The 17,976-nt window shown below is 39.6% G+C and overlaps 1 protein-coding gene across 3 annotated transcripts in view; it reads right to left on the bottom strand.

Annotated features, from left to right (window-relative positions):
* Nucleotides 1-17,976, bottom strand: part of PLD5 (phospholipase D family member 5) — a 221,847-nt gene that overhangs the window by 76,015 nt on the left and 127,856 nt on the right. For 2 of the 3 annotated variants that reach the window (XM_072948246.1, XM_006198799.4), the window contains exon 4: nucleotides 11,575-11,686. In XM_072948246.1, the coding sequence (XP_072804347.1) occupies nucleotides 11,575-11,686 (112 nt within the window). The remainder of the gene's footprint in view (nucleotides 1-11,574; nucleotides 11,687-17,976) is intronic. The other variant, XM_031690058.2, reaches the window with a different exon arrangement.

The following is a 17,976-nucleotide window of genomic DNA, read 5'->3' on the forward strand; positions in this document are numbered from 1 at the left end:
TCTTTGCTTCTGCGCTTTCTCTCTTCTCTTTCCCCCTGATTTGATGGCTTTAAGCATTTCTATTCTAGAGATACTAGAATTCGGAGAGGATATCCTTTGGGAGGTGAAAATGAATACAGGAATTTAGATAAAAACACATATTTATATAAATATAAATGAAGGAATAAATTATAATGTTCCTGAAAGCCTCATGATTCCTAGAGACCTTATGACCATCATTTCTGGCCATTTGCACATCCGTGCTCTGAAGGGACCGAGACGCAGGTTTTCTTTCCTCTTTGGTTTGCTCATCGCTGACGCTGAGCAGTGCCTGCCCTGCTCGAAGCAGCCACACAGAGGACGGCCACCGCGTGCGCTAGTGAGGGGGAGCTTTTACTTCTGTGACTTTGTGTCTGTTTTCAATTTTGACATTCCAGATACATCTGCTTTTTTAATGCACAATCGTAAAGGCAAATGAACCAGTTGCATACCCAAGGATGATTTGTAAATGAGATTAGAACAAGGCCTTCCTTTCATCAGAAAATCATACGGCTGGGTGTGTGCTTTAAGGGCAAAAGTGAATTCAGTTCTGACTAAGAGGGGCTGAAAGGACAAACACAAAAATAACACACCTGGGTAAGAGACAGAGGCTAGAATGGATGTGACTTATGAAGTGTTTATTATGAGCTAAGCACCTGCACCAGATGCTTTTCATACATTCTCTAATTTATCTCTTATAGACCTCAAAGAGTTACTATTATCCCCATTTTACTGAAAGAGACACTGAGGTTCAGAGAAAGTGAGTAACTTGCCTGAGGTTACATCACGCAGTAAATGACAGGTTCAGATTTTTAGCACAAGTCTATATGACACCAAAGCACAGGCTCCTAAGTGCTATGCTAATTAACAGTAAAGTGTAACATGTTCAAAGAAGCCCCTGCCTTGCTGGTATTCTGTAAAGAAACGTAGAAGGCAGGGCGTCTTGCAGTGAATTTTGACTGCTGTGAATAGAACAAAGGCAGCCTTCATGCACTCAAGCATAAGCTGAAGCGGCATCCACTTTGAGAAGGTGTGAAATGAAAGCAGACTCTGATGGAAAGCATGCCCGGGTGACAGCAAGGGCACCTTGACTTCTGTCTTGGCCATTCTCGCAGCAGCCTCACCTGCTCTTCTACACAAAGTACCCCATCCTCAAGCCCTTCACTAGGGCAGTCCTTTACCTTGGTAACAAAAGACCTTATGAAGGGCTCAGGTTTCTTCAATGGTGGAAATGAATGCCAGAATAATATAAAATTTACTATGGGGAAATTACTAAAATACATTTGGTAATGTTAACCTGAAATTAATACATACAACCATAGCTACTTGTACAATTAGATTTTGGAATAATTATAAGTTGGTAAAACCCAAGTAAAAAAGCCTCAACAAACATAAAAATCTCAAATTATGCTATACTTATTTGGAACAAGCAGTTCAAAAATCACCTTGTAAAATTTCTAAGTTGGAAACTGGGGCAGCTTGCATTAATTTTAAAGTTTACAAATGCCCTATTCTCAGATTTAGGACTATAGATTCCTTTTAGGTTTTGTTAAACCTAATCCATGAATGTGAGAATAAAAACATGGCTTATCAATGATGAATGAGTACAGTTTTCTTGAATTCAAATAACCAATGGCAAGGACCATATTTAGAATGTGACAGAATGAACATAGCACCCCTCCTCCTTTTTTAAAAAAATTAAATGGCTGAAAGAAAATCTGCACATAATAATTTTAAAAATCAAAAGAATGAAACTGGACTCCAATCTACACCACTCACAAAAATAAACTCAAAATGGATTGAAGACGTAAATGTAAGATCAGCAACTGTCAAACTCTAGGAAGAAAACACAGGGAAAATACCACCTTGACATTGGTCTGGGCAATGATTTTTTTTGGGTATGACACCAAAAGCACAGGGAACAAAAACAAAAATAAAGAAGGGGTTCTATATCAAATTAAAAAGCTTCCTTTGCAAAGGAAACAATCAAAATGAAAAGGCAACCTACAGAATGGGAGAAAATATTTGCAAATCATAGATCTGATGAGGGGTTACTATCTAAAGTACATAAATAAAAACACAACTCAGTTGCAAAAAAACAAACAAAAAAATTAGGCAAAGGACCTTGAGCAGACATCTTCCCAAAGAAGACACACAAATGGTCAGTAGGTACCTGACAAGGTGCTCAACGCCACTAATCACCAGGGAAATACAAATCAAAACCACAAGATGTCACCTCACGTGTTAGGATGGCTCATATAAAAAAGCCAAGAGATAAGTGTTGGTGAGAATGCAGAGAAAAGGGAATCTACGTGTACTGTTGGCCAGAATGTAAATTGGTGCAATCCCTGTGGAAAACAGTACAGATGTTTCTAAAAATAAATTTTAAATAGAGCTAACATTTGATCCAGCAGTCTCACTTCTGGGTACATAATCAAAAGAAACAAAATCAATATTTTGAAGAGATACCTGCACTCCCATGTTCATTGCAGCATTATTCACAATTGCCAAGATATGAGACCAAAACAAGTGTCTGCGGATGGATGACTGGATAAAGATGTGTGCATACACACACACACACACAATGGAATATGCTGCTCAGCATGTGCAAGAAGGAAATCCTGCCATCTGCAACAACACGGGTGAACCTAGAGGACATTATTCCAACTGAAATAAGCCAGACAGAGAAAGACAAATACTATGCTGTCTCACTTAAGTGAGGAATTTAAAAGAAAAAGTTAAACTCATAGAAACAGAGAGTAGAATGATGGTTACCAGGGACTGAGTGGGTTTGGGAGAGGGGGAGGGTGGGAGAGACACAGAGATGCTAGTCAAAGGGTACAAACCTTCAGTTATAAGATGAGTAAGTTCCCTGGATCTAATGTACAGCATGGTGACTACAGCTAATAATACTGTATTGAACACTTAAAATTTGCTGAAAGTCGATCTTTTAAAAAAATTATTTATTTATTTATTGGTTTCTTTTGGGGAGGTAATTAGGTTTGTTTATTTATTTACGACTTTTTTTTTTCTTTGCTTTTTTTTTTAGGGGGGAAGTAATTAGGTTTATTTATTTATTTATTTTTAATTGGGGTATTGGGGACTGAACCTAGGACCTTGTGCATGCTAAGCATGCGCTCTACCACTGAACTATGCCCTGCCCCTGAGAGTAGATCTTAAGCATTCTTACCACACACAGAAAGAGGTAACTGTGTAAGGTGATGGATGTGTTAATTAACCAATTTTCACTTCTTATTCTACAACAGGTTATTAAGCATGCAGAAATAAAATATAATTAATGATTTACTTAAAATAGAGTTGTTACTAAGAAAAATGAAAAGGGTTATCTTCTGATTTCAAATATTAACATTCTGACTTAAATGAGTAAAATTTAGGAACAAGGAAATCTAATTCAATATTTACTGTCTGTTCAGTGCTTTGTGGGCAGAAAGCCAAAATAAGCCAAAGGTGCCCAAAGAGGGCTCATTAGGGTTCTGTTGCTCTTGTTTATTCACCAGCGTGGGTAAGGCTATGTCTAATTAGTTTCCTTGCTTGGCATATGGTGCTAATGGAGGAAAGTTGAGGTCAGTTTTTCTCAAACCACAGACTGTCTGAGCCAGTCAACCCAGCAAATGTATGAGTTTATTTACAAAAGAGGCAGATGAGGGGATGTGGAGGGATGAGGGCTGTTACAGTGGCTGAAAGTGCCCCCAAAGGGCATGCTCTGTAGTCCCTTCACAAAGAATAACCAAAATGAAACCGTGTGGATAAAAAGATTGAGAAATCTAGAACTTTAATTTTTTTTTTAATTTTTTAACATTTTATTTTTATTTTTATTTATTTATTATTGTATTATTATTTTGGTAAGGGGGGAGGTAATTTGGTTTTTTTATTTTTAGAGGAGGTACTGGGGATTGAACCCAGGACCTCATGCATGCTAAGCATGCACTCTACCACTTGAGCTAAACCCTCCCCCCTAGAACTTTAATTTTTGAATCTCAGATAGAAAAGATCTGAAGATTATCTATCTATCTACCTATCTATCATCTAAAGAAACCAAAGAGGAAAGAAAATTCCAGACACATTAATGCTCTAGCTAAACAAAACAAAATCCCATAAAGGAGTTCTGTTATCAGCTCCTCAAAGACGTTGCAAGTATCTGTGGGCAGGAGCGCCTAAGCTCTAGGTTTAATCACTCAAGGTTTGCATGCTGAGAAAGGAAGGGAGTGGGAGGGAAACACATGTTTGATTCTATTGAAACACTAACCCAGCCAGGACTGGGCTGACACAGCCAAGCCCAGCGTGAGACTACCGCCAGAAGAGAGAGGGGCGGTTAAGGGAAGGTTCAGTAAGGAGGTCCCCTGAGCCCGAGGATGAATTTCTTTCTATTGTTGCATAATGGCTAGTCACCAGCAATGAGGAAAATCAAAACAGCGTCTAGTGACAGTTTAACTTACAACCTAAAGTTATTTACATGAGCAACCTCTTAGCAGACAATGCCAGTGGGACCAGTCACCCCAGTCTTTCCATGTCCTGTTACTTTTAGCTCTGGGTGTCTTCTATTCCTCTCCTTTTCAAAATCAAGCTTTCACGACTATTTCTTCTCTTTCCATTCAAGTTGCAACTTCGTCAGGCTGTATATGTATGTGTCTTCTTTGTTGACCCCAGGGGATTGTCCCTTCTTCTCCAGTGTATTTCAGGATTCTGATTTCATTATATTGTTTTCCTGTAGAACTTTCACATAAAAACTGACTTGCATAAACCTCCTTCCTATTTCAGGTAATACAGCAGGGTTTTTCTTTTTTGTTTGTTTTCATAGGAACACTTCCTATCAGCGGATGTGCGAGCCATCAGGAGTTCTGTTGAAGGCATCCCTGTGTTTCTTAAGAACCAGCGCAGCCTGAATTTTCTGAATTTCCAATTCCTGAGTATGATCACTGCACTTACAAAGAAGCCCTGTTACAAGAGGTTTGGTTTAGATTCTACCTCCCTCAGTGTCGTATTAGGAAAGGTCAAGTTTGATTTCATTTAATTTAACTTAATTATTAAAAGGCTTCTAAGCTGAAATTTCTAATTTATTGTTGAATTTTAAAGAAACCCTCATTACCGTATGTCACTGATTCTGAAGCAGTTTCCACACTGTAACATCTCTGACACTGCGATGCATCTTATGATTGCTGTAGACAGGGTGGCAGTTGTGACAGAGTTGTCACTTCACAGTCTTGGATATTATTGCTAGTAGCATGACAGGGACCCAGACGTTTCTCAATATTCAGCCAAGCAACCACTTAAGAGCCTTTCGAGGAAGGAATATTAAGGTCTGCTGACTGTCAGAATATCTTCCTTTAGCATTATCAAGTAAGCTTGGAAAACAAGCATAATGCATGGCTGCTTAGAAAAAGAGACAAAGTAGAGAATCTGTTTCTTAAAGTTGCAGAGTAACCATCAACACTCTTGATGGTACAGAGATATGTTCAGTGGAAAACATCGACTTCAGTGACCCAGACACAAAAAGTGATTCAGAAAAACTGGAGTCTGTGTAGATGTTTTAAGAATTCCTTGATCAGTTTATCTCACTTCTATCAGTCTTCGCTACCAAACTGAGCTCTTTGAGGTCAGGCTCATGTCTTCATCCGTTTTCTATCTTTAAACTCTAGTTTGCTGGCATGTGTCAGATAGTCAAGGAATAGTTGCTGAATAAATACTGAATGAACAATGGAAGAAACAAAGATTGTTTAAGACCAACTGGGGAAAAGAGAGGAAGTCTAAAGGAAAATGTTATGGGTAAGGTTTATAAGGGATCTTGAAAGGATGAAAAGGAGCTTTAAGGAGGGTATTTCAGGCACAGAGAAAAGCATGTTTTAGGAAATAGCCCTGAAAAAGCATGTGTGTTTAGGAAATCACAACTAGTTTTCAGATACTTCGAAATTCAACAATAAGAAATGGTAAGAATGAAACGGAAAAGAAAGATTTCAGATCTAAATGGTTTCAAATGCTGTTTTTTCTTCTTTCTAAAGGAGTGTGGACCTTATTTCTAGGCCACTGATTCTAATCCCTTATGCCTTTTATTTCACTAGTCATTTTACTAAAGAATTATGTGATGATAAATAAGTAAATGCTTGTTTTTTCCCAAAATGAAATTATTTTCTGACTTCATTATTTTATTTTAAATTTTTGATAGACTCCTGGTAAACATTTCAATCACATTATAGTAAGTACACTGAATTGCTATGGTTTTGAAAGACAAATAAAAAATAATTCTCCTTAATTATAAATCTCATTGCAACAAAGCTATAAAATACAAAGATTAAAAATACAGTAGTGGGCAGGGGGAGATGAATAGGCAGAGAACAGAGGATTTTTAGGGCAGTAAGAATACTCTGTGTGATATTATAATGATGGATGTATGCCAGTATACATTTGTCCAAATTCATAGAATATATAACACCACGATTGAGTCCTAAGGTAAACTTTGGATTTGGGGTCATTATGATGTGTCAATGCAGGTTCATCCTTGGTCAAAAATATGCCTGTTGGATCAGTGATGTTGATAACGGAGGCAGCAATGCATGTATGGGGGCACGGGGTATTCAATAAATCTCTGTATCTTTCTCTTAATCTTGTTGTGAACCGAAAACTGCTCTAAAAATAGTTTCTAAAAATGCAATAGTATTACCGAGCCATAATACTTTGCTTATGACTAAAAGACACAGCCAGAGATAAAAATTGTACTGATTGTATAAAATTTCAGTAAAACTGCTGTGATGTTACCAGTATCAGATCTGATGAAAAACAGGACCTCAAAGGCATTTGCTAGGAGGCATGAGCAGAGAGAACAGGACTTAAGAGTTAAGTCACAGTCAATTCCCAGTACGTTAAATGTTGGTAGCAGATGGCACACCCTACTTGAGGGTGGATAAGCCTCCAATGGGAGAAGATAATTGAAATACATATATCCAATGAAGGATTCAAATCCAGCCTAATAACCAAGAACAGGCCAACTAAGAAAAAATAAAATAAAATAAAATAACAGTGGGCAAAATGCTCTAACAGGCACTTAAGCAAAGAAGATACAGCAATGGTCAATAAGTATATGAGAAGATGCTCGCTAGCATTAGTCATTAGGGAAATGAAAATTAAAATCACATCATGATACCTATCCACCAGGATGGCTAAGATAAAAAAGACAAAGGATGCCAGGTTTTGTGAGGATATGGAGCAAATGAAACATTCCTATGTTGCCTGTGGTGGTATAAACTGGTATAACCACTTTGGAAGCTGAGTGGCAGCATGTGTAGAAGCTGAACATACAGAGCCAGTGACGTCAGCAGTTTCTAGGTAAATCTCCAACAGAAATGAGCACACACAGGCACCAAAAAGACATACAAGAATGGTCATAGCAGTATCCAAAATGGCCACCATCAGTACAACACATACACTATATATGTTTACAGGATGAAATATTATATAAAAATGTAAAAGAATAAACTACTATACACAACATACATGGATCCTATAAACATAAAATTCCACAAAGGAATCCAGATACGAAGGAGTATATTCTTCATGAGTCTATTTTAAAAAGACTGAAGAAAAAAAAACCCCAAGTATAATCTATGGTGGCAGAAGTTGAAATAGTGGTCAGCTCTGCAGAAGGTACTGACTTCAAAGGGGAATGAGAAAAATTTCCAAGACACTGGCAATGCTGTACATCTTGATCTTTCAAAGGGTTACATGCAAGCGTTGACTTCGTAAATATTCCTAGAGCTATATAATAAAGACCTGTGCTCTTTATTGCATGCATGATATGCTTCAATTAAAAGGTTTACATAACCACTAGGGCATACTCATACATACATCAGTTTAGATGGGGATGTGAGTTGATAACAGTCATGTTGTGGAAGATCCCTGTGGGTGCTACACAGAGATCAGATAGTAGGAAGGTGAGAAGATACAGGCAGAGAGAAAGGAAGCTGCGGCAAGGCAAGGGCAAGGGATTAAATACCCGAAACAGGGCAGTGGCAGCAGAGAAGGGAATGAGATTCCTACGCGAGAGAATTGGGCAGATCCTATAGACTTAGACCCGTTAGATGTAAAGAATGGAATTGTATTCAGTATCTTGTAGTAATCTACAATGCAAAAGAATATACGTATGTATATGTATGATTGAAACATTATGCTGTGCACCAGAAATTGACACAACATTGTAAACTGACTATACTTCAATAAAAAAAGAATACAAAAAAAAAAAGTAAGAATGGGAGTGTGGAGTGAGTGGGTGGTTGGAAATTCAGGTAAAGGGAGCAGCTGCTGCGAGAGTTACTAGGCAAGGAGGAGACTGCAGGTTAACATGCTGCATATGAGATATAGGGAACAGAATGTATTCTATATAGTGAATACATTCCTATATAGGGAGTACATCCTATACAGGGAATATAGGGAACAGAGTGGAGATGGTGAGCAAGTGAATTTAGAAAAACCAATTAGTGAAACTCCACATTTACAGGAAGCTTTGTCTGAAATGAAATCCCTACCTGGGTTTAAGGACTTCAAGGAGTCTGGGTTTCAAAAGCACCCCACCATCTAGCCAGTGTGAAATCTCAGGGGTTATCTTCTGACTTCTGAGTCAAGGAGTGGGGAGCAGCAGGTGCAGGGAATGACTTGCTATCTCACCCCACCCTTGGAGGGCTCCGCGGCCTCGGGCCACCTCACCTCTCCATCCTGCCGTGCCTTCGCTGGGCTGACAGGCGTACTAAATCGTGACTATTTTGTAGGGAAGCCTCACTCTTGTTCTTTTTCACAATGTATTTGATAACGTCTATAGTCAGTGACTCCTTCAGAGCTGAAGTTGCTCATGGCTAGTCTCACACTTACCTGTCTGGACAAATCTTCCTGGCACTTTACCAAAAGACTAGGAAACCTTCCTTAAAAAATTAAAAGATAACCCCAAAGCAAAGTATTCCAGTACAGATTTAAAATGGTTTTATAAAAATATTTCTTAAATGCAGTTACTACTTATTATGTTTCTAACAAGATTATACTGTATAGCACAGGGAAACATATACAAGATCTTGTGGTAGCTCAAAGTGAAAAAAAATGTGACAATGACTATATGTATGTTCATGTATAACTGAAAAATTGTGCTCTACACTGGAATTTGACACAACATGGTAAAATGACTATTACTCAATAAAAAAATGTCAAAAAATTTCTTAAATGCAGTTGCTATTTAATATGTTTCTGCCAAAGGATGAGAACAGAGAAATACAGTAACTGTATTTTAAAGATGCATAACTGTTGTACTGTGCACACATACGTGCATTAATAAAAGCCATATAGGCTCATTCTAAGTATATAAGGAGTAGCTCTGAGAAATCTGGGTCCTGTTTATCATCTCTTATTGTGAAGGAAAACCATGTGTTTTCTCATTTTGATAAGAACTCCTATTAGACATTCACAGAGCCGAAGCTGTGGTGATATACGCATATGATTGTGAAATTCAAACACTTCTTTTGTGTGAGAAGCAATGCGTATAAAGAAACCTTAATTCATAGTTTACAACAGAAGTGGAAGCAATGACTTTATCTAAAACTTCATTAAAAGCTGTTCTCTGTCTAGAGTAGCCAAATATTCAGCAGCACCTAAGAAGGCTCTTAATACACCTGGTCCTGCCTAGTTGTAACTTCTGGTTGAGTTGGTAAGCTTCAGCACGGCAAGAACAGAACTGTGGATGTACACAGTCAAGAAGTAACAGAACTCTCGCGCTACATCCCTCTCTTCCTAAGTCATCTGCCTTTCGTCCTTCTGGGATACGCAAACCCCAAGGGCACGCAGGTAGATTCCTGAGAAAAATTATCTGCAAATACAGGCACAGAGTGAGCCCAAAGAATTCCACTCCTAAAAATGTGTCAGATAACAAATTTTCAGACAGAAATCAAACATTCAGTGGGTACACAATTTCATAGTTTTTAAACAGTTTAAGTAATCCTGTATTTCTAGTCTGTGTCTGTTGTACCTGTTAATCAACTAAACTAGGTATTTTCTAGTTTCTCAATAATATTGTACTGTGCGCAAGTAGCATGGTGAAGAGACCTAGCTAATTCACATTTTATTTTCCAATGCATAGAGAAAATACATGCATGGTGCTAGGTCCATGCGCCCAGCCAAGCTTTTGTCTTCTCTATGTTCTTATCTTTCCATAGGCTTTAACACTTCCAACTTTTCTTCTGCAGAAGGAAAGGCCACTTGGGCTCACTTATTTGCCTAATAGTCTGTTCCAATTTTTAGAAGCTATTTTATTTTCACTTAATAATGTGGGGAAGATAACAAGCAAAAATGCCCAGGATGTTTAAGTAGCACACATGTGAGATGTAATGCCACCAGGTGAAATACACTCACGAGGGCCAACACCATAACCGAGCAGGACCCTCTGGGACCTTCCTGGCAGAGATCCCTCCTCCATATCCTCCGCTGTAGTTCCTCTCTGAAGGACCCAGGTAATAGTATCTCATGCATATTTCCTGAGTTTTTTAGATGCTAAAAATCACTATCAAATGGAAGAAATTAATGACTTGATGATCCTGAGTATGTAGCCCCCAGACTTTCTGGTGCCTAAGGATTGAGCACCAGCAGCCAATCAGAGAATTGTGCACGAGCTGATCACATCCCTGGGGCTCCCCTCCCTCACCCAGCTTTTAAAAATCCTTTGCTGAAACCCTTCTGGGAGTTTGGAGATTTGGTGGGGCACAAGCACCCATCCTCCTTGCTCAGCTCTGCAATAAACCTTTCTCTGCTCCAAACTCCAACGTTTGGGTTTGTCTGGCCTCACTGTGCCTCGGGCACGTAAACTTGTGCTCAGTAACAACACCTCGTCCTCTCCTGGGGACATCCTGCAGCTTGAACATTGTCACTGGCTCACACCTGCCAATTGCCTTCAGAGGCTTACAGTTTGGATAGTAAACAAATTCAGGGTAAAATTTTTTATAAATCAGTAAAAACTCTTTGGCAGTTAGGTTAGTAAAGACATAGCAAAATGAAGAAATTTACTTTGTAATTATCCTGTCTTCAGGGACTGCAAGACAAACTGTAAAGTGGCCGTACAAATGGTGGTCTCCTGTGGAATTATCTTACAAGTCATGAGTTAGACTATATTATGTCAAAGAATATGTAGCATGAGGAGAATTCCCATTTGACGGGCAAGAGAAAACCAGAAATGCAATGACTGTTCTGATAAGAAGTGGCTCTTTTCTCTGATCACATCATTAAAGTGTTCAGAGGAAAAGGTTCTTCTTTCTAGTTAATTATCATCTAATGGCTAGTAGATTATTTTGCATAAACTAATAGGCAACAACGCTATTAAAAAAAACTCGGCAGAACTGATTAATTACTTCTCTCATTTAAAGTATTTAATTAGGCTATTTTTCACAGTAAAAATAAGAAGTGCGCTAAGTCAAATCTGTTGACTATGGAGAAATCATGTATTATTACTCTAACTGGAATTAAAGGCACTGGAACAGAACACCCAGAGGTAGAGTACCATGTCAACCTTGGCCTTACCCTTTGATTTCAAGGCTTCTAATACCTTTGAATCAGCTGTTACATCACTCACTAGCTTGATTTCAATACTTTGAGAAGTCAGCTGGAGCAACTTTTCGAAGAGACGTTGACCCTAGAAAAAAATATTCAGAAACAAAGTCAGAAAACCTAAAAGTAGGCTATTTTAAATAGGAATAAATAAACATTGAAAATGAAAACCATTCATTCAAATTTAAAAGGCAAGCACTTAAGCAGTTACTATTTATGGAAAATTCTTCCAAGAGTTGATAGAAACAGTAGTAGTTCAAACACAGATTACATTGGTTTTTGAGTATTGTGCGACTCACCAATTATTGCAATAATCACCTCAAAGCTACAATGCAAATCTACTCTTCTCTTACTTTTTCATTAACTCTGAAGTTATCTACACATGAAGAGATAGAGAATATTAAACAGCTGTGGCTAGGTCCAGAGAGACTCCGATTCCAGCTGGTTTTCCAATGTAAAAGCTGGATTTCTTAAGAATAGGAGGATGAGTGTGTATGTGTTCACGTACGGCTGGGGAATTGTGCTGTGCACCAGAGAGTGACACAGCATTGTAGACTGCCTACACCTCAATAAATAAATAAAAAAAAAAGCTGTGTTTCTTAATCTCACTAATTTCCAGATTCTTCCTCAATAAAACGTAGATAATATTAGTATATACTTTAAAGGGTTTTCGTGAGGATTAAGAGTTAGCAGTAGGCAAGTATCCCTTAAACGTTTGCTATTGTGACGGTCATCATGGCTACTTAACCATAGTGGTAGGGATTTGTCTAAATTCAGCTTGTTTAAAACTTATTTTATTGAATTCAAGTTATGCTCTGCCTAGAAATCTAGAAGTATTAGCCCAGACTAAAGATGACTGAAGTAAAAGACCAAATAAAAAATAAAGGTTTTCCTTGTAAGATTTCCACAAGCATATACATTTTATAGTAAATTTTAGTCTCTGGGAGACTCTGCATAGTGGTAGGTTCACAGTCATTGTATCATCTCAGGCGAGTGAGTTGCAACGTTGCCCCGTTTATTTTCCCTTGTGCATCTTCCCAGACTCCTCCTTGTCATAAAAGTGAACTGGTCTTTTATTGGTTTTTCAGATTTTTGGTTTTGGCCACAAACTCAAATGCCTTCAGAGGCCAAACAGACAAGAAGGCTTTGGCCTTAATGGCCCCTAAATGGCAGAATCTTGACAAGAATGGATTATTGGTGATGATTATGTAGAAAGGATCTGAAGACTGATAAGAGAAGACGGCTGAAATGCCGATGTAGAGCAGTGACTCCTGCGATGCAGCCTCAGAAAGAAAAGAAGCCAAAGATCAAAACCCTACAGCTCTGGAGTATTAAGGAGGAGGGAGCTGGGAGGGCCTGTGCCACGATGCCAGCTGACAACAGGGAAGAGTGTCTGGTATAACCCAGCCGCACTCCAACTGGAGCCAGCGCAGTACAGCTAAAGCTCCATGCTCCCTGGACATTGGAGGATAGAGGAGTGGCCCCCATGTCAGGGATGGAGGCTTCCTTTTTGTTTGACTAAGTGTGCTGATAAAGGATGTCCAAAGCAGAACTCATCAAAAGCGACCAAATTACTCTGCATGCGGAGCTTGGCGGCAGCCTCTCCACAAACCAGGTATTCTTCCAAGGTGTGCTGAATGTGTGCATCAGGCAGTTGCGAATTGCTTTTTTAAATAAAGAGGTGAGAGGAGAGAAGGGGGAAAGAAAAAGAGAGACATAGGAGGAGACAGAGGGAGAAGAGTAGGGAAAAAGGCAGCTGTTGATTTGCTGATTTCAGGGTCTAAGTAAATGTCCAGTTTACTATGGAGAAGGGAGGGCTTGTCAGTGAGAAGCTCAGACACTAGATACGAAGGAAGATGCACTTGGTGGGGTTTTCCTGCAGACAGAGTTGCCACCAACACAGCCTCCTCTCTGCCAGCTTGGTGACTTTGCTGAGTTGTGACTATGCCCTTGTCACACATCCTTGAAGGCTTGGTGATGTCTGCACGGCCCAGACTCATGGTCATCTCATCATCACATTAATTGTGTTCTTCACCTTCACACAGGGAAAGGGCTTATGGACTTTGTGTGTTCTGTGAGACCCCACCGTTAGTGAGCCAGTATTTTTAAGCAAATTTTTTTCCCTCATCTTAGTAAACAGTATATTTAGCACAAATGAAACATAAGAGATCTTCTATCTGTGTTTCTGGCTCTGTGCCTTAAATTGATTCCCACTGTGTTATTTTTGTAAGATTTAAAATGAAGACCAGAGCTCTCCAACATGAATGAAAATAGAAACTCCAAAAGCTACAGAGAGGGGCAGACTGTCATTAAATAAAGCTTATTTTTATTTTTACTTCAATATGTGCTGATTACTTACGCCAAGGATTCTTAACATTTTAAATTATAGTGCTCAATCTAATGAACTTGCGCTCGGGCGGAACTTCTACACTTCTATGTGAGGCAGAACTTCTATTAAATCTCCCCTCTTTTCAATGTCTTACTTCCTGGTCCACATAGTATTGCTAAGACATTCAGAATGCTGTTACCTCCAAAAGTATGAAACACTCTATGTAGAGATCTGCAGTATGGCCTCCTGCTTTCTGAGTTAAATTCACTTATTGTGTTTTCATAATGGAATAACAAAAGCCCCTTGGTTTTTAAACATCAGTAGTTTAAAGACTTGCAAACATCAGCCAACATCTCAAACTTAAATAAATCATCCTGAAGACAGTCAGTGGCTTAGGCAGGTTGACCTCCTTTCAGCCAATTTTTCCCTGATGTCTGCAGTAATCTCATGACAGACAGCCCGGTCCTGGAGAGGAAGCTGTACCCAAGGACAGATGTCCAGCTCAGTCCCTTTGTGACTATGAAGAGACTGCTGAACACAGGGAGCCCTTTCAATCCCAAGGGAGCAGGGGTTATAAATACTGCCTATTTTTGTTGACCCCAGACAACTCATGGGCAGGATGAAATGCCACAGCAAAATGTGAAAGGAAGAAACAAAAATACCAAAGAGAAATCAGAAGAAAGTCATGCTCCGTAAGCTTAATTCTGGAGATTATGTAGAATATGGTGATGGTTTTCAAACCTGTTTTAACAGTTGAACTCTTTGTTCAAATGAAAACTTAAGCTAAGCATCTCCATCAATCTGTCTCTGCCCCCCTGTGCAGAATCCCCAGGACTTCACAGAACACAGCTGGAAAACCCCTGAAGTTTACCCCTTCATCAGACTGAGGTATGATGTCAGAACCATCAGGATACTAGATTGAGAGTGTAATGTCAGAGCTGGAAGACACCACTGAGATCAGTAGTCCATCAGTCTCCCCACTTCATAAATAAGGACTGAGGTCCAAGAAAATTAAGTGGTGTGTCAATGTTCACAACACTGTAGTTTTCGCTCCATGATCATTTCTGTTACGTTAAAGTTGGAAAGGAAGGGGTATTCGGGGGAGAACATTATCCCCAAGCCACTCCCTCTCCTTTCCCTCCCAGCTCTGGTATAGTCAGCTCTTCTGAGTTAAGACGTTCTGCGGCTGGAAGGCATTTGATCACCAGCAGAGTCAGGTTCTGGGCATCCATGTGCCTGTAGAGCCATCCTCTGTGTCACATGAATGTCCAAGTGCTTCCTGTTCTCCAAGAGGCTGGGCAGGAGCTGGGGCAGCCTTGCTAGGCTTGGAGCTTGGAGTGTGAAGCATCAAAGGGAGAGGTGTTCTCCAGGTGCCCCAGTGAGGGACAAGCTGACCATCTAATATGGCCCCTCCTTCACCTGAAAGGAACCACTATTGATCCAATAAAGTCAAATATCAACACATTTAAGAGGACCCAACAAGAGAGACGCTTGAACACAATGAGTACCAGGCTACTCAAGAAGACAGGAGCTGGAGGAAAAACACAGTGATGAGCACACAAGGGCAGTCAAACGTGGCTGGACTAATACTCTGAGATTTTTAGAACTAACTAAAGAGCAGTATGGCCAATAAGGGTGGTAAGTGGAGAAAAGAGTGCTAGATAAAATAAGAATAGGTAACATGTGGCTAATAGGTGTAGTGGAAGAAAAAAAAAAGAGACAAAAAGAATATGTTTGCAAATAACAGAAGAAATCATTGTCCAACTTGAGGAAAGACCTGAATTTACATGTTGAAGAGTTGGAGGCAAATGTAATGTGGCAAGTCACATCTAGGTACATTCTGTAAAGTTAGCCAACACCTAGGGAAAAGAGGAATTCTTAACAAACTTCTGGCCAAATACGAAACAACAAAAAACATCACCTATCGAGGAAAATGGATCAGACTGGTGTGGAGCTAACCACCGGCAGTACCAAACCCGCATTTGGTGGCGACAGACCATGGGAGAAAATGACCGAAGCCCAAGAATGCTTCACCCAGTCAAGGATTTTACCTGCCAGCGCGAAAGAAAGAACTGTTTGCAGATACATTCAGATGTACAGACTGCATTACCTACACTACCCGTAGGAGGAGCATATTCAATGAAGGACGCTATCCAGACAGTAAATAACACTAAAAGCCATTAAGGAGAATGTAGAGGAGCGGAAACAAGTGGTGAGCAATGTGACATGGCTAAGTGTTTGATGTATTTGCTAAAGAAGGATTCTTGAAGAGATAATAATAGAAGAGAACAGATCTGACTCCATGTTAGATCTGCTCCTTTGTCTTTAACCCTCTGCTTCCTGGCCTTAGTCATGCTGGTTCTGCACCTTTTGTAAAAGAATGTTGCCTACAGCCTGAACTAGACAGGAGAGCCCATTCTCAAGACTGGACTCTTTAAGGGTATTAATACTTTTCCCTTCGTGTAAAGATAAAAAGTTGCAGAATAGAAAATAGCTTTTGACTTGCTGGAGGGTTTCAGGGACACCATGACCTGACCTGCCTGGACAGCTGCAAGAACAGAGGGTTCCGACACCAAGAAGTTTGCAACAACCATATTGCTTCCTCCCACTCAGGAAGCCCACATCTAGAGATACATCCCAAAGAAACAAAAGCACCAAAATGTGTGTGTGCATGCACGTTGTGCACATGTGTGTATTTATGACTACATTTGTTAGCTATGCTATTGTCATACACACACAGGATAAAAAGTATGAACAAAGCCACCCCTGTCGGGGGCAGATGAAGAGAGATGAAGAAGCTCATCGTGCCAATAAGGGGCTAGGAAGTAGCAAGGAATTAATATCAGGAGCAGCGTGCTTACTGCAGGGACCTGGGCAGCTGGACTCCTGCGGTACTAAGAAGTCGCTCTGACATTGCTCCAGCATCCACTCTGGCTGCAGAAGGCAGGCAGACAACGTAATCGTGGCAGTGCATTCAGGAGCACAGAGGAGAGTGTGGATGGCACTGCAGGAGATGGTGGCCTGGGACGTGACTGGGGCAAGGGAGGAATGCCAGGATGGGCCACACAGTCTGGCTCTTCCACAATCACTTGCTCTGAGTGGGCAGAGGATCCCACACAGAATGGAGGCCGAATGCCTTCAAGCCCTCACTCCCAACAGTCCCAGCTTCCCAGGGGAAGCAACCATGAGGGTTTTCTACATGCTCCCTGAAAAACGCTACAGTCTGAAGAAAGCAGCTCCCTTAGTCCTCTAATCCCACTTGTGAGAATGGATTCTGAGCGAAAGAGCAAAAAGAAAACAATGTTTTGCGCAGAGACATTTACTGCAGTAGAATTTACTTCAGAAAAAAAAGAAATAGCCTAAATGTCCACTAATAGAGAAACAGCTATGTACATTTAATCCAGTTTATCTACTACATTGTCTATCATGCAGTCTAATTGAAATAATATTTACCAGGGTTTCTAACAACATGGAAAGATGCTTATGGTATGACATTCAGTTCAAAATTAAAATGCAGTTTTCTTAATTTGAGCCTATGTATGCAATTATGGATAAAATATAAAACTATTAAAAAATTTTTCTTCATGATCACGTGATTTCATTTTTCTTTCATTTCTCTGTAGTTTCCAAATTTCCTGTAGTAAGAAACTATTGCTATTACTATAAGAAAAAAAATTCAACCCATCTATTCTTTTTAAAAGAAAGTTCCAAAAACATAAACTGACCGTAGGAAATATGGAGTGAAGGTCTAGAGAGAAAACAATCAAGCATATAGGTAAATAAAACTAACATAACACAACTTTAAAGAAAAGTCATTATTTAATGCCAATACTTGAGAAGAATGTCTTTTAGTTCATGATTTATTCATGCCTAAATGATTGGATTTTAAAAGAATCAAAGAGGTTAAACTTTTGCTAATCGTAGTGCTTATGAGTTTATATCACAATGATGATTTCCCTTAGAAATATATTAGATGGGGAAGGGTATAGCTCAAGCGGTAGAGTGAGTGCTTAGCATGCAGAAGATCCTGGGTTCAATCCCCAGTA

The sequence above is a fragment of the Vicugna pacos genome, chromosome 23, assembly GCF_048564905.1.
Source record: "Vicugna pacos chromosome 23, VicPac4, whole genome shotgun sequence".
Lineage (NCBI taxonomy): Eukaryota > Metazoa > Chordata > Mammalia > Artiodactyla > Camelidae > Vicugna > Vicugna pacos.